General features: G+C 38.3%; 1 protein-coding gene across 4 annotated transcripts in view; it reads right to left on the bottom strand.

The window, feature by feature from the left end:
* Positions 1-23,016, bottom strand: part of OMA1 (OMA1 zinc metallopeptidase) — a 73,342-nt gene extending 50,326 nt beyond the window's left edge. The window contains exons 1-5 of one of the 4 annotated variants that reach the window (XM_055585717.1): positions 22,868-23,016; positions 11,639-12,157; positions 8,209-8,437; positions 2,103-2,276; positions 1,883-1,990 (exon numbers count right to left, since the gene is read on the bottom strand). In XM_055585717.1, coding sequence (XP_055441692.1) covers positions 1,883-1,990; positions 2,103-2,276; positions 8,209-8,437; positions 11,639-12,138 — 1,011 coding nt within the window. In that variant the 5' untranslated portion in view covers positions 12,139-12,157; positions 22,868-23,016. Of the gene's footprint in view, positions 1-1,882; positions 1,991-2,102; positions 2,277-8,208; positions 8,438-11,638; positions 12,158-22,801 lie in introns of all 4 variants that reach the window. The other 3 variants (XM_055585715.1, XM_055585714.1, XM_055585716.1) reach the window with 3 other exon arrangements.
* Positions 23,017-25,589: the final 2,573 nt, after the last annotated feature.

The raw sequence follows: 25,589 nt of genomic DNA, 5'->3' as shown, positions 1-25,589 counted from the left end.
TGGTTGTTTTGAATAGCAATATCTAAATATAAGTTTAATGCACTGGACTGGTCACCGCTCCCCACTATTGTTGATTAATAAATGTTACTGTCAGGCTGACACTGGCAATACAGGAAACATTACTTGAGTGTATGAAATATGGCTGACAACTAAAAATAATCACCTAGAATATTTCTTAATATAATCTGCCCTCACAAAGCAATTTTTGCTTCATTATAAGAACTGAGAGTCATGAAAAACAATTATGGAATTATTTTAGCACTAGAGAATACAACTCCAAGTGATGAAGTCATTATAGAAGAGAAAATCCTTGTAATTACTAAAGAATATAATTGCTATTACATAATCTTAGAAAACCAAAAAAAAAATTTAAAAATCCATATTTGTGGAATAACAAAAACAATGTAAAAGGCGAGATCAAATAAAAATGGAGACTCCTGAAAGAGAAAACATAGTACAGACAATGGCTAAGACGCCTAACAAAGAAATATTAACAACTATTTCCTATTTTTGAGCCTGCTATTTGCTTTTTATGTTTCATCTAATTACTGTTCTTGCAGAGACAGAGATGACAACATTATGCTGAATAACACATTGATCTAGATCCAGGAAAATTAATGTACTGAAATGAATACCTTTTAAAAGCTAAAAATGACCAAAATTGATTTTGCAGTTATGAAACCATTTCTAGAAAGATATAATGCATTTCAACTGTTTAGATTGATTCTTATATGTATCTGTTTAAGGGAAAAAAATTTTTTTAATTTTCCTATAACTCAGAAGAAATAAAGGTAATAATTACTATTTGCACTCCAGAAGAGCACAACTTTGGCCTACCTCATCTTATTAATACTCTAAGGAAAAGACAGAATTTGAGATGACTTTTAGAAGGATTAATAACATTATCTTTTCCACTTGAAGTTAATATTACTTGCATTTCTGATACAACATTTTACAATCCTTTCACTATTTACCTCTGTGCTTTTAATTAGAAAATATACCTTTTCTACTCATGCAGACAAATGAGCCATGTACATTTTTAGTGCATCAAAATAAAAATATGAGTAAACAAATATTTTTCTAGATTCATACCAAGTCAAACAGATGTGTATATTCACAAGGGCATTAATCAACCTGAATTGTATGATAAATTGACCTGAAAACAGCCAGGTAACTGTGGTAAAAGAAAGCAGTGCTGGACTTGCAAAGACAAAGCCTTGATTAAAGTTCAAATTCTGCCAGTTTGTCAGATTAGTCATTTTATTTAAGGTCTTTTTAAACGTTAGTGTTCTTGTATATAACATAAGGATTTTAAATACCTACCTCATGAGGACAGTATTAAAATTATTAATGAGAAGGTATATATTAAAAAGCTCAGTAAACTGTAAAATAGCAAGGTATCATTATTATTACTCTGCATTCATTATATACAGCATATCATTCTAGACATTTTCCAAGATGCTCTAAGTTATTCTCTGAGAATGAATAAAAAAGCAAGAAAACTGATTTACCACTTAAATAGTAATATCACTTTCCTACAGTTAATTTTCTGACTAGATTATAAGTATGTTAATAATTGCGGAAAGTTTAAAATCTAATTTGAAATAATTAGAGGTTGAGAATAATTACTTCTTACCAAAAAAGACAGGTGATAAAAACAGTATTTAAGAGAAACACTAATTATTCAGAATCAAACACTAAAGACCATAGAAATCCTCAAAATTAGCCAGTCATACTTTTTGAGGCAACAGAATAAGTCAATTACTAAAAGCTAAAATACCATCAATTAAAAAAAACTGAAAAGATTCAGTTCTCTAAAAGATTTAATTTGCTAACTTCAAAGGAGTATTTCAATAACTGAGCATTCACTTTAGATACTTACAGCATGCTCAAGTACTGCATGTGCTATTTCATGGCCCAGAAGGAAGGAAAGCTGATGAATATCAGTCACACTATTTAAAAGTCCAGTGAAGATGAATACTTGTCCATTCTGCACCATAACGAAAATAATGCAAGCAATGAGAACACCATTTAAAAAAAAAAAAACAAACAAGGACATTAAATTTAACAATTAAAAATTAGGCTGGGTAACATTTACTTACTGGAAGTACAAAGGCATTTATATCTGGGGAATCAACCACATGAATAATCCAATTGATCTCAGAGATCCCTGGAATATCTTGATTGCATTCAATTAAATGATGAACCACTGCTTTAACAGCCACATATCGGGCGTCTTTCTCAGTTAGCATATCATTTTTAAATTCTTCCATCCACTGAAAGGTTAAAAAGAAAAGTAGTCTCTAAGAGAGTGTTAGCTCTACAAAATGTTTATATTGCTTTTATTGTTGTTTGTTTAGTCACTAAGTTGTACCCAACTCTTGGCGACCCCATGGATTGTAGCCCACCAGGCTCCTCTGTCCATAGGATTTCCCAGGCAAGAACACTGGAGCGGGTTGTCATTTCCTTCTCCAGGGGATCTTTTCAACCCAGAGATGGAACCCTCATCTCCTGCAATGGCAGGTGAATTCTTTACCACTGAGCTACTAGGGAAGCCTTTATTTTAAGGAGTGATTTATATGGCACTATGTTGTTGAATACTTTAATTTTTAAATATGGAAAAATCTGCATATAGTAAATACTCAAATTTTTCAAATTTGAATTATTTATGCAAAGGCAAAAATTTGGCTTTTCACAAATGGAGTAAGTTCTAATAACTTAAGATTTTTCCTATAAATTGGTTGAAATAAAAATTTCATTCATCTTTTCTATTAGCTTATAAACAAATAAAATGCTTAAATATTATTTCTACTTTCCTAAATATTTTAGAAAACAAAGCATTTCTTAGAGAACATAAAGATTTTATATAAGAAAGCAAAACACAAAAGAAATTACTGTGGGATGGAATGGGGAGGGAGGAGGGAGGAGGGTTCAGGATGGGGAACACATGTATAACTGTGGCGGATTCATTTTGATATTTGGCAAAACTAATACAATTATGTAAAGTTTAAAAATAAAATAAAATTTAAAAAAAAAATAAAAAAAAAAAAAACAACAAAATTACACCCAGCAGCCAAGTATGGAGCTGAAAAGAATAATCGGCTAGAGCTGTCATTTGACTTTCTATCATTTCTAGCAAGCTTGTACCATCAAATATTTCATTTATTCTTCAACCATTGCTGCCACTTAATTTTTCAATGCATGAAAACAGATGTGAAATTTCCCTGGTGGTCCAGTGGTTAAGACTTTGCCTTCTAATAATGCAGGGGGTGCAGGTTTGATCCCTGGTCAGGGAACTAAGATCCCACATGCCTTGCGGCCAAAAAAAACCAAAACAGAAAACAAATGTAATATTGTAACAAATTCAATAAAGACTTTAAAAATGAAAAAAAAAAAAAGAAATTACTGTATAGCAGAAACTAACACAACACTGTAAAGCAACTATACTCCAATAAAAATTAATGAAAACTTTCTTTCATAACATAAAATGCCCTATGCTTAATAAGAAAGCTAAACTTCTACCAGAAAAAAGACAAAAATGTCTTATTTACACCGACTGAAAGGAAATTACTGAAACTGTAGAACTAATGAGCATATCATTTTCTTTTTACTGTGTTAAGACTAACCACCATACAAAGACATTTTTTCTGAAGTTATATGCATGAGAGATTCTTTCAAGTATACTTTGAAAAAATTTGCTGTTCCAGTCGCTCAGTTATCCCTGACTCTGTAACCCCACAGACTGCAGCACACCAGGCTTCCCTGTCCTTCACAATCTCCTGGAGCTAGGTCAAAATCATGCCCATTCAGTTGGTGATACCATCCAACCATCTCATCCTCTGTAGTCCCCTTTTCCTCCTGCCTTCCATCTTTCCCAGCATCAAGTCTTTTCCAATGAGTCAGCTCTTTGCGTCAGGTGACCAAAGTATTGGAGCTTCAGCATCAGTCCTTCCAATGAATACTCAGGATTGATTTCCTTTAGGATGGACTGGTCTGATCTCCTTGCAGTCCAAGGGACTCTCAAGAGTCTTTTCCAACGCCAGAGTTCAAAAGCATCACTTCTTTGGCACTTAGCTTTCTTTATGGTCCAACTCTCACATCCACACACAACTACTGGAAAATTCATAACTTTGACTATACGGACTTTAGTCAGCAAAGTGATGTCTCTGCTTTATAATGTGCTGTTTAGGTTGATCATAGCTTTTCTTCTAAGGAGCAAGTGTCTTTTAATTTCATGGCTGCAGTCACCATCTGCAGTGATTTTAGAGCCCAAGAAAATAAAGTCTGTCACTGTTTCCTTTGTTTCCCCATTTATTGGCCATGAAGTGACGGGACCAGATGCCATGATCTTAGTTTTTTAAATGTTGAGTTTTAAGTCGGCTTTTTCACTCTCCTCTATCACTTTCATCAAGAAACTCTTTAGTTCCTCTTTGCTTTCTGGATAAGGGTGGTGTCATCTGCATATCTGAAGTTACTGATATTTCTCCCAGCAATCTTGATTTCAGCTTGTTTCGTCTACTCCAGAATTTCTCATGATGTACTCTGCATAGAAGTTAAATAAGCCAGGTGATAATATACAGCCTTGACGAACTCCTTTCCCAATTTGGAACCAGTCTGCTGTTCCATGTCCGGTTCTAACTGTTGCTTTTGACCTGCATACAGATTTCTCAGGAGGTAGGTAAGGTGGTCTGGCATCCCCATCTCTTTAAGAATTTTCCAGTTTGTTGTGATTCACACAGTCAAAGGCTTTAGAGTAGTCAATGAAGCAGATGTTTTTCTGGAACTCTCTTGCTTTTTCGATGATCCAACAGATGCTGGCAATTTGATTTCTGGTTCCTCTGCCTTTTCTAAAACCAGCTTGAACATCTGGGAGTTCTCAGTTCATGTACTTGAAGCCTGGCTTGGAGAATTTTGAGCATTACTTCACTAACATGTGTAATGAGTGTTATTGTGTGGTAGTTTGACCATCTTTTGGTATTGCCTTTTTTTTGGATTAGAATAAAAACTGACCTTTTCCAGTCCTGTGGCCACTGTTGAGTTTTCCAAATTTGCTGGCATACTGAGTACAACACTTTCACAGCATCATCTTTTAGGATTTGAAATAGCTCAACTGGAATTCCATCATCTCCACTAGCTTTGTTCATAGTGATGCTTCCTAACGCCCACTTGACTTTAGACTCCAGGATGGCTGGTTCTAGGTGAGAGATCACACCATCATGGTTATCTGGGTCATGAAGATCTTTTTTGTATAGTTCTTCTATGTATTCTTACCACCTCTTCTTAATATCTTCTGCTTCTGTTAGGTCCATGCCATTTTTGTTCTTTATTGTGCCCAGTTTTGCATGAAATGTTCCCCTGGTATCTCTAATTTTCTTGAAGAGCTCTCTAGTCTTTCCTATTCTATTGTTTTCCTCTATTTCTTTGCATTGATTGCTGAGGAAGGCTTTCTTATCTCTCCTTTCTATTCTTCGGAACTCTGCATTCAGATGGGTATATCTTTCCTTTTCTCTTTTGTCTTTTGCTTTTCTTCTTTCCTCAGCAATTTGTACAGAGAAGGCAATGGCACCCCACTCCAGTACTCTTGCCTGGAAAATCCCATGGACAGAGGAGCCTGGTGGGCTGCAGTCCATGGGGTCACTAAGAGTCGGACAGGACTGAGCGACTTCACTTTCACTTTTCACTTTCAAGCAATGGAGAAGGAAATGGCAACCCATTCCAGTGTTCTTGCCTGGAGAATCCCAGGGATGGGGGAGCCTGGTAGGCTGCCGTCTATGGGGTTGCATAGGGTCAGACACGATTGAAGCGACTTAGCAGCAGCAGCTATTTGTAAAGTTCCTCAGACATCCATTTGAAAATTAAGGATGTTCTGAAACTACTGAATTTCCAAAAAATTTGTAATTTCTTTCATATATGAATTAAGAAGTCTGTAACCTTGATAATATATTACAAACATGATTTTACAGAATATGAATTTCAAAATCTTTACATAGTATTTTCTAAAAGCACAAGTCACCAATGTAAACTGTCTTAAAAGAACACTACTGAAGTAGATACAAGATTACATGTAATTACAGTACTTTATAATAATCCCATAAGAACATATGCTTGAATTTTCATATCAAGCAGGTATTACATGCATAGGCTAAAAATAAGTTAAAAATATATGTACATGTATGTAATTTTTTTTAACTTCTTAGTGATATAAATGGTAGAACATACACTAATTTAACACTAGGCCTTTATCAACCTTAATAAAACACTTTTGTCAAACTTGCTTCTGACTAGACTATTCTAAGAAACATCTCAAATCTCTGTATAACCTGTATAAAAGAGATTGGTCTTATCTTTATTAAGAACAATCGAACAATCTTTTTAGTGAAAAATCTGTTATTTCTTTTTTATGGTAACTTTCCACTGACAAACTCAGAAGCTCAATATTATAAAAATATATAAATTTTTTTATATATCAATAAAAATATTGATATATAAAAATCTAACCACAGCAAAATTGTCAAGTGAGGCTATAAATTCAACAAATATTAATTTAGCATATATAGCACACGTTGGAGATATTGTGGGTTCAGTTCCAGTTCTCAACATCTTTGCTGAGATATTCACCACAAAGTGTGTGTCTTAGTAAAGCAAGTCACAAGAAGCTTTGGTTTCCACTGTTTATTGTGTGCATGTACACACCTTAAAGAACACTTTATAGCTGAAAAAAAACTGTTAAGCATCACCTAGGCCTTGAGAGAGACATAATCTCTTTTGCCTAACAAATAATAATGAAAAGACTCAAAATACTGCCTCACTGAAAAGTGACACAAATAGGAAGTGAGCAAATGCTGCTGGAAAAACGGAGCCGACAGACCTGCTTGACGCAAGGTTGCCACAAACCTCCAAAGTTTAAAATGCAGTATCTGCAAAGTGTAATAAAGCAAATAACAATAAAATGAAGTGTGTATACCATATGTGTGCTAAGCATGAGGGACAGAAAGATGATCTGCCCTCAAGGAACTCACCAGGGGTGTAAGATGTTCACTTGAGTTACTATACTTTCCAAGGAGTTAAGGCTTCTGAAATCCAACTTTATTTTGTATTCAAAGAATATAATTTAAAAAAAAATTTTTTTAAAGAACATAATAAACTGTGGCAACCTGGTGGCCCAGTGGTTGAGAGTCTGCCTGCCAATGCAGGGGACATGGGTTCAATCCCTGGTCTGGAAAGATTTCATACACTACGAGGCAGCTAAGCCCATAGCCACAACTACAGAAGCCTGTGCTCTAGAGTCCAGGAGTTGCAACTATCGAGCCCACACAGCAACTGCTGAAGCCTGTGCACCCACAGCCTGTGCTCCACAACAAGAGAAGCCACCTCAGTGAGAAGCCTGCACATTGCAACTAGAGCGTAGCTCCCACTTGCTGCAACTGGAGAAAGCCCTCATGGGCAGTGAAGGCCCAGGGAAACCAGTAAATGAATCGATTTTTTTTTTTTTTAATGAGAAAGAAAATATATACATAATAAACTGCCCCAATTGATGTTTAGGGGATGGGGAACTATGTTATTCTACTTAATTTTCAAGATACAAAAATTCAAATTATAGATCTATTTGTTAAAAAAAAATACATAGTAAGCATACTTTGTACACTGTACCAGTACTTAAAATAAAATGATAAACAGAACAAACAGGCTCTTTGAACCCCTGGAGTTAGTCTAGCAAGGGAGACAGATCAGCAAATAGATAATTATGCAAATAATTATGATGCTTCTACCCTCATGATAAGTGGTTTTTAAAAGCAAAGTACAGTATGCAAAGAGAAAATAAAAGTAGGATACCTAGCCCCAACACAGCGAAGCAGTGATCAAGCTACAAATGACTGATTCATAATGCAGTCTGTTATGAAGGATGCCCCCCAGGGCCTAACACAGCCTCACTGCTTAACCCAGTCGGGATAATCGAGGAAGGCTTTCCTGAGAAAGTGACATTTAAGGTGACATGTTGCAATCAGGAGTTGGCTGGGTGATTGTGAGGAAAGGTGATGCAGATGGCAGGAATACAAAGCATGAAAGATCTGAGACTTTTTGGAAAAAAGGCTAGTTCCCCATCAGAGATTAAAATTAAAAAGTAGTGCATTGTTCATGTTTAAGAAACTTTCCTGCTTTGAATATTATATCAAGCAATCTAATTAAAAAATGAGTCTTTCTACTTACTGCTTCATATTCCAGTTCTGATAAAAGTCTGAAATGTTCTTTCCCCAATAACAGTAGCTTGCTCCTTCCTGTGACTGGACTCACTTCCAGATGTGTAAAATAAAACACTACAAAAAGCAATCCAAAACTACTCAAGCCAAGAAAGAGCTTCCATTTATTCTTCCTTAAACTTTCTTTAAATAGTTCCTTCTTGTTAGGAGGAAGTGCCTGCCACCATTTTCTTATGCCCCTAGAGCAAAAAGAAAAATTCTGATAACAAAAAGTTCTGATAACAAAATCAGTACATACCACCAAAACTTTATGCTTATGCTAAAATTTTGTCATCAAAGGCTTGAATTTTTATATTTCTCTGTATAGATGGGTTTTTTTCCAGTTTGTAAAATTCTTAGCCAAATGATAAAAAAGCAATCAATTATACAGAGCTATAGTTAAAAATTCTAATGCTCATTTGAATTTTCTTCTTCGGTTATTTTAAACGAGCCAAGTGAGAAGTTGTTTTACTCTAACTACCATTAGTTCACATTTATTGACTATTGAGCACATTCAAGGTACTCTTCTAATAGAAGAGAAAACTGAGGCATAGAGAAGTTAAACAACTTATCCAAGGTCACAGAGTTAATAAGAGGAAAATCAGGAAGGCAATGTGATAATAGGGATGAACTGGGCAAATAAACAACTGAAGGCTTTTGGTACAATAAATCTTCACCTTTAACCACCAGTCCCCCCACTGCTCATCAGACATCTGGCACAATCTGCCCATACTTGAGTCAGATGCAAGGGAAACTATCTCAGCACTGATTTTAGAAACGAATATTGCACAGTAGCAGAAACTCCACTAAGCTACAGAGAACACGACAAAGGAGAGGTAGTAAGAGCACAGGCACTGTCAACACAGAAATCAGAGATTTTATGGATGACATCTGAGGAGGTCCAACTCTACCAGGCAACAATGTTCTCTGCTGCTTCCTAGGATTCACAGACATTTTGACAACCAGTAATGTTTTCGGTGGCTTCCCAGGTGGCTCAGTGGTAAAGAATCTGCCTGCCAAAGTAGGAGACCCAGATTCAATCCCTGGGTTTGGAAGATCCCCTGGAGAAGGAAATGGCAATCCACTCCAATATTCTTGCCTGGGAAAACCCATGGACATAGGGGCCTGGCGGGCTACAATCCACAGGGTCGCAAAGAGTTGGACACGACTTAGCAACTAAAATAATAATGCTGTTTTCAGTACCTGAACAAAAAACTTCCCCCATGAGTTCATCTGTGAAATTACAACAAATATTTAAAATATATACATCATTCTCTAGACAAAATTTATTTTATAAAACAATTTCTTTAAGTTATTTTAGTCCTGCTAAGTGATATACCTAAAAGGCCCTTAAAGTGTTTCAACCTAAAAAGACTTAGATCAAGCTATGAAGTATACTTATTTCCAATTTAAAAATTTATGACACCATTATTTAAAATGTATGAAAACATAACTTAAAACAAAATTTCAGGTGATTTATAACGGTAATAACAAAAAGTTAAATAATTTAAGAGGAAAAAGATCTATCGGCTCAAGAACCTGGGCTGAGTTGTGACAAAGATTCTCTCCTGGACCAAACTCTACTTAGACTCCCATGAATGTTTTGACTTCGGGACTCCTGTGTTCATCTCTGCACAGGTCAGTTAAGTCAGAATCCCTCATCCTCCATATCTTATTACTCGTGATATCTAACCTGTTACTTATCATTCATCATCCCCCAGGTCTGCTGCTGCTGCTAAGTCGCTTCAGTCATGTCCAACTCTGTGCGACCCCATAGACGGCAGCCCACCAGGCTCCCCCGTCCCTGGGATTCTCCAGGCAAGAACACTGGAGTGGGTTGCCATTTCCTTCTCCAATGCATGAAAGTGACAAGTGAAAGTGAAGTCGCTCAGTCGTGTCCGACTCTTAGCGACACCATGGACTGCAGCCTACCAGGCTCCTCCATCCATGGGATTTTCCAGGCAAGAGTACTGGAGTGGGGTGCCATTGCCTTCTACGGTATCCCCCAGGTCAGTGGTCCCCAACCCTTCTGGCACCACGGACTGGTTTTGTGGAAGACAGTTTTTCCATGGACCTGGGGTGGTGGTGAGGGAATGGTTTCGGGGTGATTCTTACAAGGAACACGCAACCCAGATCCCTCACATGCCCAGTTCACAGTAGGGTTCATGCTCCTATGAGAATCTAATCCTGCTGCTGATCCGATAAAAGGCAAAGCTCAGGCAGTAATGCAAGTGATGGGGAGCAGCTGTTAAATACAGATGAAGCTTCGCTTGTTTGCCCACTGCTCACCTCCTGCTGTGAAGTTGCGTTTCTAAACAGGCCATGGATAGGCACCATGGTTGGGTGGTATCTGATCACTCTCACCTGTCTTCAGCAGTAACTCTGGTAGACCAGATTAAGTAGAATCCCTCCTGGCTCCTGATGTTTCCTCTCTGTAGTTTTCCATCTACCAACCCCCACACTACCTGCACAGCCCATGGTGTATTCAGAACTGACTCTGGTTCTATACTGAGGTCTCTTTTCTCCTACCGCAAAAGTTCTGAATAAAAGCTGGTTTTACTTCTTTGACTACTGCCTAGCTCTAGCTTTCTTTGAAGTCATACTTAAATTGAGAGCTAAATTAACTGTGTATTTTCTGAGTGCCAAAGCTTAGTCATAAAGAACACAATAAATTAGAGTACAAGTTCTCGATTTTGGATAAAAAGAAAACTGGGTGGATTATTATGGAAGTAAAAAGGCTAGAAGGCACTTCATAGCTATCAAATATGAAATAACTTTATAGGGAGACAATGCTTAACTTTACCTTTCTTCAATCTTCATGGAGCAAATAAGAGAAAACAAGATTAATTATGAGGGAGGAGTTTTAAGTTAAATACGAAGCATTATTTAGCTTTAAAAACATTAAGTGCTATAAAGGATCACCAAGAGAAAATAAAGATTTGTTGGAAATAGAATAGAAAAATAAACAAATACTAATTAAGAGTTAACTTGGCTAGGAGTTCTTTCTTAAATGAGCAAAGTTCTTCAGTTTCATGATTCATTGCCTCAAATTTCATGAACTAAAAAGGAATGTTTGTAAGTACAGTTCTTACACATGAACTGTAACAAACATTTCTGATTTTTGTAATTATAAGATCTTTAAAATAGTGTCTAGATAATATATATAAGAATAATTTTTACAGATCACATTTCTGAATTATATATGCAGCAAATGATTTCAAGATTATTAAGGCATATATATATATATATATATACACACACACACACACACACACACACACCAACTATTTAGAAACTGAACTTCTGAACTAATCATGGGAGGGAAATCTACCAATTTTTCTTTAAAAGTATGGTTTTACAAACTTTTAATATAAAAGCTTATATTTTAAAAAGCATTTTACCTGCCCACAATGATTGCAAGCAGTTTCTGCACTGGCTTAAGAATCATCAACAACAGAGGAGCAGGAGCAGCTTGGCACCTTGGAGAAGTGTGGAAACTCCTGATGTCTCTTGTGGGTAAACGGTTCAAGGGATGCGACACTGAATGAGCAGGAACTATGGGAACGTCCTTCATCTGTAGCTGTCTTGAAAAAGAGTCAGTCCGTGCAGTACATTTTCGGCTAATCATCCAAATTTCCTTACTTCTGGTGGTCAAAAGGCAGCCTTTTCTTTTGGTATTAAAAGTCCTATAGAAGAGGAAGTTTTCAGGCAGAGGAGTCCATCTATCACCGTGATTTACTCCCAGGCCCAGAGATTTATTTACTATATGGTTAATTTTCACTTGATGAAAGTCTCCTGAGGTTACAGCTTGTGTGTTACATTTTCTCCAGTTGGTCAGTAAATTAAATCGGAAGAAAAAACAGTTTCTAGCAGCAGACTGCAGTCCATAGATGAAGCTCATTTTTGTTTTACTTGATTATCTGGAACACAAAATATAAACTATAAATAATCCCAGCAAAATATTTATTACCAAACTGGAAATATAACACATTGAAAAGTTCTTCCTTCAACACGTCTCCAACCAAATTACCTTGGGTTTCTACTCACCACTCATGCAGCAATTTCTCTTAACAACAAAAACCAAAGAGGTTTTACTAACTTTTTTAAACTCAGTAACATGTACCTCCAATGTCAAACAAATCTGACCTTTTTTCTTCTTTTCATTTTTTTAATTTTAGTTGAAAGAAGTCTATTTTTATTTTAACAGCTAAATTATTTGGGGAACAAGAAATAGATTCAACAAAAACAAGACTGAAAGTAAGAAAGTGGAAGTCGCTCAGTCATGTCCAGCTATTTGCGAATCCATGGACTGTACACAGTCCATGGAATTCTCCAGGCCAGACTACCGGAATGGGTAGCCGTTCCTTTCTTCATGGGATCTTTCCAACCCAGGGATTGAACCTAGGTCTCCCACATTGCAGGGGGATTCTTTACCAGCTGAGCCACCAGGGAAAGTTTCAGCAATTGGCAGTAACCAGATCAAAGAGCATTTAATGGAATACTAACATCTAACACAAAATGTATTTTTTAAAATACCAATTTGTTCCTTTCAAATATAATGCTGACACTTCTGATTCAGGTCAAGACAAAGGGAAAGGGACTTATCTTCTTACTGAAAACAACTGAAAGAACAGAATATGAAGACCTAAATAGACATTTTTCCAAAGAAGATATAGAGATGGCCAACAAGCACATGAAAAGATGCTCAACACTGCTAATTATTATTGTTGTTGTTCACTCAGTCACGTCCAACTCTTTGCAACCTCATGGACTGCAGCATGCAAGGCCTCTCTACCCGTCACCATCTCCCAAAGTTTGCCCAAGTTCAAGTCCATTATATTGGTGCTGCCATCCAGCCATCTCACCCTCTGATACCCTCTTCCCCTTCTACCCTCAATCCTTCCCGGCATCAGGGACTTTCCAAAGAGTCAGTGGTTCACATCAGATGACCAAAATACTGCAGCTTTAGTATCAGTCCTTTCAACAAGGAAGGACCAATTATTATAGAAATGCAAATCAAAACTTCAATGAAGTATTACCATTCACTGCTCAGAATGACTATAATTAAGAAGTTCACAAACAATAAATGCTGGAGACAGTGTGGAGAAAAGGGAACCCTCCTACACTGTTGGTGGGAATATAAATTGCTACAGTCATTATAGGAAAGAGTATGGAGCTTCCTTAAACTAAAAATAGAGCAACCATATGATCCAGCAATTCCACTCCTGGCTATTTATCCAGAAAAGAAAAAACTCTAATTCAAAAAAGATACATGCACCCCAATGTCCACAGCAGCACTATTTACAACAGCCAAGTCATGGAAACAACCCAAGTGCCCATCAACAGATAACTGGCTTAAGAAGATGTGGTATATATATGTATACACAATGAAATACTACTCAGCCATAAAACAGAATGAAATACTGCCATTTGCAGCAACATGGATGAACCTAGACAATATTAGTGAAATAAGTCAGACAGAGAAAGATAAATATTACATAACATCATGTATATTCAGAATCTTAAAAAAACAATACAGATGAGTCTATATACAAAACAAAAACATATTGACAGACACAGGAAACAAACTTAAGATTACTGGGGAGAGGAGAGGGGAGGAATAAATTATTAGTATGGGATTAACAGTTACAAACTGCCATACATAAAACAGATAATCAACAAAGACTTGCTATATAGTGCAAGAAATTACATTCAATATCTTATAATAAACTACAATGGAAGGTAATCTGAAAAAGAAAATATATATATATAAAACTGAACCACTTTGCTGTATACCTGAAACTAACACAATATTGTAAATCAACTATACCTCAATAATTTTAAAAAAGAGTAAATAAAACAAATGTTTCATGACAAACACTGGGCTGGATGAAGCACAAGCTGGAATCAAGACTGTCGGGAGAAATATCAATCACCTCAGATATGCAGATGACACCACCCTTATGGCAGAAAATGAAGAGGAACTAAAGAGCCTCTTGATGAAAGTGAAAGAGGAGAGTGAATAAATTGGCTTAAACTCAACATTCAGAAAACTAAGATCATGGCATCCAGTCCCATCACTTCATGGCAAATAGATGGAGAAACAGTGGAAACAGTGGCTGACTTTATTTTTCTGGGTTCCAAAATCACTGCAGATGGTGACTGAAGCCATGAAATTAAAAGATGCTTACTCTTTGGAAGGAAAGTTATGACACCTAGACAGCATATTAAAAAGCAGAGACATTAACTTTGTCAACAAAGGTCTGTCTAGTCAAGGCTATTTTTCCAGTGGTCATGTATGGATGTGAGAGTTGGACTATGAAGAAAGCTGAGCACCGAAGAATTGATGCTTTTGAACTGTGGTGTTGGAGAAGACTCTTGAGAGTCTTTTGGACTGCAAGGAGATCCAACCAGTCTATCCTAAAGCAGATCAGTCCTGGGTATTCATTGGAAGGACTGATGTTGAAGCTGAAATTTCAATACTTTGGCCACCTGATGCGAAGAAGTGACTCATTTGAAAAGACCCTGATGCTGGGCAAGATTGAGGGTGGGAGGAGAAGAGGACGACAGAGGATGAGATGGTTGGATGGCATCACCGACTCAATGCACATGGGTCTGGGTGGACTCCAGGAGTTGGTGATGGAGAGGGAAGCCTGGCGTGCTGCCGTTCATGCGGTAGCAAAGAGTTGGACACGACTGAGCAACTGAAAACAAAGGTTTCACCATATGGACATTAGGCAATGAAGAACAGTCATCCCTGAGAGACAGGGAGAAAACAGATAAAGGAACCTCATGGCCACCCCAATCTTCTGCCTGGAGAGTTTTCAAGCCACTACGCAAAGAGGTAAAACCTAACACAGTCCAATAGGACTACCTTCCATTGTAGTTTATTACAAGATATTGAATGTAATTTCTTGCACTATATAGCAAGTCTTTGTTGATAATCTGTTTTATGTATGGCAGTTTGTAACTGTTAATCCCATACTGATAATTTTATTCCTCCCCTCTCCTCTCCCCAATGGTCCTCCAAAATCAAAGAGATGAAGCTGGGAATTCAAGGATATTAAAGTAGTTACATATATTGCATATGTGTTAAATCTTAAAGGAAAGTTTGAGCATGTTATATAGAGACAAAGAATATAATTTTTCAAAAGATTGATACTGAATTTCCAGATAAGAAAACTATTAACACAATGTCTTAAATAAAAATTACCCTGGATGAGACTAACAGCAATTAGACATTGTAGAAATAAAGACTTATGAACCTGAAATAACAATAAAACCCATCGAAAATTGAATGCAGAGAAAAAATAAACTGTAAGAAATGCATAAAGCATCAATGAGGTGTGGGATAACTCAAATGGAATAAATGGACTCCAAGAAAAGTGGGAAGGGATAGCACACAGGAAAAAACACTTGAAAAATAATGGCCAAAATTTTCCAGAGAATAGCAAGGAGAGATGAGAAAGCCTTCCTAAGTGATCAGTGCAAAGAAATAGAGGAAAGCAATAGAATGGGAAAGACTAGAGATCTCTTCAAGAAAATAAGAGATACCAAGGGAACATTTCATGCAAAGATGAGCTCAATAAAGGACAGAAACGGTATGGACCTAACAGAAACAGAAGATATTAAGAAGAGGTGGCAAAAATATAAAGAAGAACTATACAAAAAAGATCTTCACAACCCAGATAATCACGATGGTATGATCACTCAACTAGCCAGACATCCTGGAATGTGAAGTCAAGTGGGCCTTAAGAAGCATCACTATGAAAAATGCTGGTGGAGGTGATGGAATTCCAGTTGAGCTATTTCAAACCCTAAAAGATGATGCTGTGAAAGTGCTGCACTCAATATGCCAGCAAATTTGGAAAACTCAGAAATGGCCACAGGACTGGAAAAGGTCAGCTTTCATTCCAATCCCAAAGAAAGGCAATGCCAAAGAATGCTCAAACTACCGCACAACTGCACTCATCTCACACGCTGTAATGCTCAAAATTCTCCAAGCCAGGCTTCAGCAGTACGTGAACCATGAACTTCCAGATGTTCAAGCTGGTTTTAGAAAAGGCAGAAGAACCAGAGATCAAATTGCCAACATCCATTGGATCATCAAAAAGCAAGAGAGTTCGAGAAAAACATCCCTTTCTGCTTCATTGACTATGCCAAAGCCTTTGACTGTGTGGATCACAACAAACTGTGGAAAATTCTTCAAGAGATGGGAATACCAGACCACCTGACCTGCCTCTTGAGAAAGCTGTATGCGGGGCAGGAAGCAACAGTTAGAACCAGAAATGGAACATTAGACTGGTTCCAAACAGGGAAAGGAGTACATCAAGGCTGTATATTGTCACCCTGCTTATTTAACTTATATGCACAGTACATCACGAGAAATGTCTTGCTGGATGAAGCACAAGCTGGAATCAAGACTGCCGGGAAAAATATCAATAACCTCAGATATGCAGATGACACCACACTTATGGCAGAAAGCAAAGAAGAACTAAAGAGCCTCTTGATGAAACTGAAAGAGGAGAGTGAAAAAGTTGGCTTAAAACTCAACATTCAGAAATCTAAGATCATGGCATCTGACCCATCACTTCACGGCAAACAGATGGGGAAACAAAGGAAACAGTGGCTGACTTTATTTTGGGGAGCTCCAAAATCACTGCATGTGGTGACTGCAGCCATGAAATTAAAAGACACTTGCTCCTTGGAAGAAAAGTTATGACCAACCTAGACAGCATATTTAAAAGCAGAGACATTACTTTGCCAACAAAGGTCTGTCTAGTCAAGGCTATGGTTTTTCCAGTAGTCACGTCTGGGTGTGAGAGTTGGACTATAAAGAAAGCTGAGAGCCGAAGAATTGGTGCTTTTGAAATGTGGTGTTGGAGAAGACCTTTGAGAGTACCTTGGGTTGCAAGGAGATCCAATCAGTTCATCCTAAAGGAAATCAGTCCTGAATATTCATTGGAAGGACTGATGCTGAAGCTGAAACTCCAATACTTTGGCCACCTGATGTGAAGAAGTGACTCATTTGAAAAGACCCTGATGCTGGGAAAGACTGAAAGTGGGAGGAGAAGGGGACAACAGAGGATGAGATGGTTGGATGGTATCACTGACTCAATGGACATGAGTTTGGGTAAACTCCAGGAGTTGTTGATGGACAGGGAGGCCTGGTGTGCTGCAGTCCATGGCGTCTCAAAGAGTCGGACACAACTGAGCGACTAAAGTGACTGGCTGACTGAAAATTTTCCAAATTTGATGAAAACTGTAAACCTGCATATCAAGAAGTTTAACAAATCACACACACTGGAAACACAAAGAAAATTACTCCAAGGTATATAAAATTTTAAAACCAATGAAAGAGAAAATCTTAAATTTGACACCTTAGATTAAATGGACACATTCCTTGAAAAACACAAATTACCAGAGCTCACTCAAGAAGAAATAAATAACCTAAAGAACGTTATACACGGTCTTTAAATTGAGTTTGTAGTTGAAAACCTTCCCACAATGAAAGTTCCAGAACCAAAAGGCTTCACTGGGGAATTCTACTAAACATTTAAGGAAGAAATAACAATTCTATATAAACTCAGGAAATTAAAAAGGAATACTTTGCAACCCATTCCTTAAGACTAGCATCACCTGATAACAAAGACAGAAAAAAAAGGATAATTACAAAAAGACTACAAAATAATAAACTTCATGAGTATAGATACAAAAATTATTAATATTTTAGGAAATCTAACTCGACAATATATTAAAAAGACAATACATCATGATCAAGTGACATCTGTCCCAGGAATGTAAGGCTGAATAAAAATTCATACATCAAAGTAATTCACCCTAACTGAAAAAACACCACATGATCATCTCAGAAGACACAGAAAAAGCATTTGATAAAATCCAACAACCAGGAGCTTCCCTGGTGGCTCAGTGATAAGGAATTCATCTGCCAACACAGGAGACACGGGTTCAATACCTTACCCAGAAGGATCCCACACGCCAAGGAGCAACAAAGCCTGTGTGCCACAACTACTGAGCCTGTGCTCCAGAGCCCGGGAGCCGCAACACTGAGCCCGTGCTCCAGAGCCCGGGAGCCACAACACTGAGCCCGTGCTCCAGAGCCCGGGAGCCGCAACACTGAGCCCGTGCTCCAGAGCCCGGGAGCCGTAACTACTGAGCCCGTGCTCCAGAGCCCGGGAGCCGCAACTACTGAGTCCGTGCTCCAGAGCCCGGGAGCCGGAACACTGAGCCTGTGCTCCAGAGCCTGGGAGCCGCAACAATGAGCCTGTGCTCCAGAGCACGGGAGCCCTAACACTGAGCCTGCAGGCCCTAGAGCCCATGCTCTGCAACAGAAGCCACTTCAATGAGAAGCCCACACTCTGCAACGAGAGAAGAGCCAGCCCTTGTTCATTGCAACTAGAATAAAACAACGAAGATTCAACACAGCCCCCAAAAAGGTCAACAACCAATCTTTCAAAACACTCAGTAAACTAAGATATTTACAGGTATCTATATCCAACAGTATGTTTGCTGGTAAAGGATATACTTTCCTCCTAAGATCACGACCAAGGAAAAGATGTCCACTCCCACCACTTCTATTCAACATTATACTGGAGATGTTGGTGAGTGTGATTGAATTGAGTAAATATGTACATAACTAAATAAATAAATGGCATCCAGATAAGAAATATAGATCATCTTTATTCCTAGATATCATGACTGTCTATCCAAAATATCCAAAGAAATCTACAAACCAAACAACAACAACAAAAAATCTATTAGAATGAGCTTAAGGTGGCAGAATACAAGAGCAATACACAAAAACAATTTTATTTCTCCATACTAGCAAGTGAGAGAAGCCAGACCCATACACAGGAAAAAACATTACTCTCCCTCCAAAAAACATACTCTATGATTCCAGCTTTATAATATTAACTGTAGAAAATGCAGACTAATTTATAGTTACAGAGAAATCAGAGGTTGGAGAGGTAAAGAGGGGCAAGAGGAGGAATTACAAAGTTTGGGGGACAATTAAAATGCTCACTATTGTGATTGTGTTCCTGATTTCATAAATATACACTAAGTCCAAACATATGCACAGTTTAAATATGTCCAATTTACTGTGTGTAAACTATACATTAACATATTTTTTAAAAGATACTAAAAAGAGACAACCAAACACAATGCATAAACTCTGATTAGATCCTACTTTGAAAGAAAAAAATTAGCCTTGGAAGACAACTGGAACTACTGGGATAATCTGAATATGAATTTGCTTTTAGGTTCTTTTAGGTAAGTACTGCTTATTTTCTTAGTTGACAAAGATGTGGTTATGGAGGTGAGTATCTTACACCTGAAATACTTGATGAACACTCTCTCCATCATGAATGAAACTTCCAAATTTTATAATAAAATTGCCTACATACATACACACAGGACATAAAGCTGATATACTAAAAACGGTAGCAATCTTTGTGTAAAGTGGTGGTTATATACGTGCCATTAAATTTTTTTTTCAGTTTTCTTTAGTGTCTCAAAATCTTCATAATAAAAATTGCATCTTCTGCATTGGCAGGCGGGTTCTTTACCAGCTGAGCCACTGGGGAAGCCCAATAAAAGTTGAAGGTAAAAATACATAAATCGAATTCAGTCTAGGTTAATATACTATTATCTGGAAAGATGCTTCAGAACATCAATTTTCATAAATAGTATTATCTATATATCAAACTATTTGAATACTGCTCAACAGTTTTACATACTTTATACATTCTGCCCTTGCATTATTAATGTATAATCTGAATAAAGAGCATGCTAAGCAAGCGTTAACTTCTAGTTAACCCTTTTTGAATTCCTACCAATTCTAAATCAGTAGAGTCGAAGCTGATATTGTATATAATAGTTTAACATTAATAACAAGATATTTTCTAGTTTTCTTCTCCTTTGAACCTAGCTGAAAAGTGGTAAAATATTTTAGGCCTGGAAATCATTTTAAAATTAGTATTTAGGTAGCTAGGAAGATTCTTCATTGGCTAGGTGGTATGTGAGTTACGGACACAGCATAAAATTCAATCCCTGACCTCACAGAGGTTATAATCTAGTTGGGACTGGGGGGAAAGTACTTTAGTAAGACTATTAAAGGACAGTAAAACATGGCCTTAAGTGCCATACACTGTATGAATTTTAAAAAAGAAAGTATATCCTTGAGTAGCAAAATAGTTCAGGAAGGCAATTATTATGCACACCATTTGGGCAGATGCACAAAAAAAATTTAAGATTTCAAATATGAAAGTGTGTTAAGGTTTATATATAGAACGTCTTCTACCAAAAGTCCAAACTGCAAAAACAAATATTCTCTTTTCATTACTCTAGGGGACCAGTTTCAGTCACTTATCAACCACACTCCCTTTTTCTAAGTACACTCTACAGCCTAAATTTGGGGCATAGGCCTAGACTGCCATGTTTGTCCCTTTTGGTTCTGACCTCTGAATTATTTATTATTCATTCATACATTAAATATTTAACCTGCTACATGCCATACCACATACCTTTCTGAATGCCAGGGATATCAAAGAAAACAAACCAGACAAAAATCACTACCTAATTTGCAAAAATAGTAAAGCTTAAAATATGGCAGTATACACAAATATAAATAAATCTAAAGGAATATACACCAAAGCATTCACAGTGGTTATTTGGAGTGGCAGGATGATGGTTGTAAGGATTCAGCATTTCCATCTTCTGTATTTCTGTGCTATTCACATTTTTACAGAATGTGTGACTACTGTTGTAAGCCTCAAGCCAATAAAGCCAACTGTATTTGTAATTTTCATTGGTTTCCATGCACTTCAATAAACTTCTACATACTGTAGACCAAACTCTGCAAATTACCACTTCCCACTATTTCTCCAGGCACCTTCCCCACCCTTTCTTCACCAACTCCTAAGTTCCAGACCCACGGATTTACTTACACCTCTCAGTGGAAAGAAAGAAAAAAACCTCTCATCTCTGTCTGCGCATATCTATTTACACTGCTTAGCTCTGCTCACATGTCAAGCAAACTCCTGCTCATCACTCTCGACTTCCGTGAAATGTAAAGTGTTCTACTGACACAGAAGGTATAAGCAAAAGCCCGACACCATACCTATTACACATACAAGCAAAAACACTATCATTTATATCACCGACAAGTGTCACTTAGAGCAGAAATAGTGCCTGATAGTTTGTAATCCCTGCTTTATCCTTAAGAAAGGGTAGAGAATGGGAGAAGGAGTCTATTTATACATTTTCAAAGAGCCAATGACTAGACTACACAGAGCAGAAGAATCAGGGCTTACATATCCTCTTCAAAGAACAGCAGCAGGTCAATAAACATAGCTGGCAAACTTCTAGGATTATTAAATTAATGATGTGAGAAAATTAAACAATTTGGATTGTTCGCCTCTAAGAACATTTCAGATCCTTAATTCTTTAAGTACCATCTCAGAACGCGCAAGTACAGCCCTCACTGGCACTCACAGCTGAAGCCTAGAAGACAGTTTTAACAACTCTGCTGAAAATGACTATTTCTTCTCTAGTTTCTATGGCAACAGCTGTCGGATCGGCAAAAATAGGACATGTACTTTAAAATAATCATTCAAGCAAAGTACACACATGATGGAAGGCTTAAAAAAATAATAATAAATTGGAAGGCAACAGACTTGGTTCTTAGGCTTCCAAATGTCAGCCTACATCCTTTCACCACAGCTGAGAATGATGGATATGAACCCAAATCCTTTTAGTGAGGATTTGGTTGCATTGGTTGGAGTCACTATAGCTGATCAATCCCTGAATTCTCAGTGCAAGTATTTTCATTTCCCTGGACTAAAATTTCTCATGCTCACTGTTAACTGTTGTTCCACATTACACAAGCAAGAGACATTATTTAAAGAGCACAAAAAGTGATTTTTGTAGACAAGTTCATGAAGAAATTGTTTCAATACCCTACAGCTGTTCAGACAGGGAATTTCCTATTTTTCACTGGGGTTTAGGTAGGAAAACTTTTCTCTACTTTAAGAGTGAGGAAGTAAAAGAGGTTTGAGTCTCAAGATGCCTAAATCGGTTGGAATCAGTTTTCCACGGGAGAAGGTGTCACTGTGAGGCACATTACGTTAATTAGAAACACAACTTTTAAAAAGGGACCCCTAAACGAGAAGGCTGGGAGAGGGAGGTTATCTTGCCGGAAATACAGCCACCTGTCTATTTGCAACTCCCGCGCTGCACGGTAGCGCCCTGGAGTCCCTGCAATTCACACCAAAAGGGGACCAGGCGGGAGAAGGAGGCTTTACTCCCACGTCCTCCTTTCCCCCTCGCCCCTCTTCCCCGATTCCACACGCCGCCCCCTCTATTCCCGCCCGGGCGCCCTGTCGTCCCTCCCCTACCCCAGGCCTCGCCATCCCCACCCCGCCGGGTACACAGGGTCCTCGCTCCGCACCCCAGCGCCCCTCAAAGCTCTCTCCGCCCCAACTCCAGTACTCTGTCCCCCCCACCCCGGGGCCCCGCCCACTCTATAGCAAAGGCGTCCCCACCAGGACAGACCCCAGCAGTAGCAATAGAGAAGAGTCCGCCGACCCGACCTATGCGCACGCGCACACCTCGCCAGACAAGCCCGGCCTCTTCACTTCCTGCCCTCGGCAAGGACCGGGACGCTTTTTGCTCCGCCCACACCGGGCAGTCAACACACCCGCCCAGATCGTCCTCCCAGAGGGCCGGGGTCCCGTGTGAACTATGGCGCTCTAGTGCCCCCGCGTGGCTGGAGGAGGGACGTGACTATGGGCTAGGCCGCTTGCCTAGGAACATCTTCTCTAGCGTGATCCAGGCAAGAGTGTGCCCGCTGTAGATATGGCCTGCTGTGCTGGCCGAAAGGAAAGTGATTCGAAGGCTACCATAACGCTAAGGTTTCTTGGTTCAGAAGTTGCACTGATAGAAGTAGTCTTCGGAGTGTGAGAACTGTCTGCTTTCACATGGCACGTTTTAAGGAAGATGAGGGATAACCTGCGGCATCTGGAAGTTAGTTGAAAATAACTGGCTACAAAGTGATGTGTATAGTAGACTTTAAGATACCAGATAGTGATATACTTTAATTACAAATTTAGTCTGTTATGTTCTATGCACAGTGAAGAACATCTTAAAGGATAGAAACACTATTTTTAGGTATCACTTTTAGAGCATTTTAAAATGATTTTTTCTTTTATCTTGCTTGTCTGTATTTTGTAGTTTGCCTTTTGCTTCAAAGGAACTATGTTGGCATGTCTATGACCACTGGTTCCCTGAAAATGGAAGTGGCAGTTCCCTGAATCTTCACGGATTTATCTCCCACCCTCTGAAGTGCATGTTTCCTACCAAGGAAATATCCTTCCAATATACTAGCCACTTCTTGCTCATTCTGCCTGATTAGCATCATGTCATCAGTGAAACAGGTGTGGTGTTCTGTGGGATGCCCAAGTGATCCAGATTCTGTATTATGTGGATCACAGAGCTGACACAATGGCTGTGATCAGGGCTCCTACATGGTTAGGTCTGCGGTAGTTTGTAAGCCATCCTCCTGGTTTCTGAAGGGGGCTAACAGGCACACTAAATGGAAACATGACCATTTAAGGGGTGCCCATTCCTGCATCCTTTAGGTTGTTCATGGCAGCGTTAATTCCACTGTCACCTCCACATCCCCTTGGATGAAATATTGATTTTATTTTTTCAACTTGATAGAGAAGGGATAGTTTCAAAGGTATTCACTTGGACTTCCTCACATGAGAACTAAAGGCCAAGAACCTAATGTGCAGGCTTGCTCCAACTGCCCAATTTATATTCCCAATTAAGAATTCAAGAGTGGGGAAATGGGTGGGTCTGTAGGCCAAGGGACCATTGTAAGCTCTGTGTTATCAAGGACTCTGCTCATTATCTGACACTCAGAAGTCCCCTTTCTTACAGAGGAGCCATGGTGGTACTTTGTATTTCTGGGTAACAAGATCCTTTCAAATCCTGAGAAATATCTGGATGTTCCTCTTTCCCCAGTATACTTGTCTCAGTGTTGCAGGGTCCTTCTTCCTAGGGACCTAGCCACGTCCTTCGGTCAATGGGTTCCATGGTCTGGGTCTGAAAATTTACTCAGATATGAGAATTAAGAAAGGAACATGACTTTTTATTTGGATAACCACACTGAGACTCCTCTTCCTCCATTCTTGTGTTTTTCTGGTCATAGATATTAAGCAGAAACCAGTTGGCTAGAATACTTAGAAAATATTCTAAAATATTTTCTGAACGATTAGGCCCATGGAGCTTTTACAAACACATGCATATGCCCTTGTTGTGGTAAGGAGACCAAGGTAACTGTGGTCCCGGCAGTTCTGAATAGCCCATCCTTTCCTGACTCAGTTGAAGTGTTACTTTTGATACATACTAAATTTTCATAAATACCTGCATCTGTTTCTGGACTTTCTCGTTGTTCCTTTGTCTGTCTGTTCTGGCACTAGTATACAATTCTAATTATTCTAACTTTACAATACAGATTTTATTTTCAAATATTTTCTGCCTCTTCTTATACATTTGACTTTGAAGATGAACTTTAGAACTTTTTTCAAGTCCTCTCCATCAAAAGTCCATTGAGATTTTGGTTTTGTTATCACTGTATTTTTAAATTTATATTAATTTTGGAAAAAAAAAGTGTATCTTTGCAGTGTTGACTCTATCAATCTAGGAAACCGGCATGTGTCTCCATTTATACAGGTCTTCTTTTATGTCCCTCCATAAAGTTTTACAGGAGAAGGCAATGGCACCCCACTCCAGTACTCTTGCCTGGAAAATCCCATGGATGGAGGAGCCTGGTAGGCTGCAGTCCATGGGGTCGCTAGGAGTTGGACATGACTAAGCGACTTCCCTTTCACTTTTCACTTTCATGCATTGGAGAAGGAAATGGCAACCCATTCCAGTGTTCTTGCCTGGAGAATCCCAGGGACGGGGGAGCCTGGTGGGCTGCTGTCTATGGGGTCGCACAGAGTTGGACATGACTGAAGCGACTTAGCAGCAGCAGCAAAGTTTTACAGTTTTCTTATATGATGGGTCAAAGCAGTGTGTTTTTTAAAGGAACTATAGACTTTGGTTTGTCTTAAAATTACAGAATCTCAGAACTGGAAAGGACTTAAAAATCATCTCATCACCCCACTCAATCAAACAAGCAAAGATATGGGGTGTATTTTGGTGAGTTTTTTTTTACATGGTGACATCATATTATATGTATTTTCTGTGACTTCAGTTTATCACTTGAATAGCAAGTCTTGGAGAAATTTCTGTGTAGATGCAGATCAAGTTAATTCATTTTAA

Source organism: Bubalus kerabau, chromosome 6, assembly GCF_029407905.1.
Source record: "Bubalus kerabau isolate K-KA32 ecotype Philippines breed swamp buffalo chromosome 6, PCC_UOA_SB_1v2, whole genome shotgun sequence".
NCBI lineage: Eukaryota > Metazoa > Chordata > Mammalia > Artiodactyla > Bovidae > Bubalus > Bubalus kerabau.
This window is presented reverse-complemented; position numbering and strand designations above follow the sequence as displayed.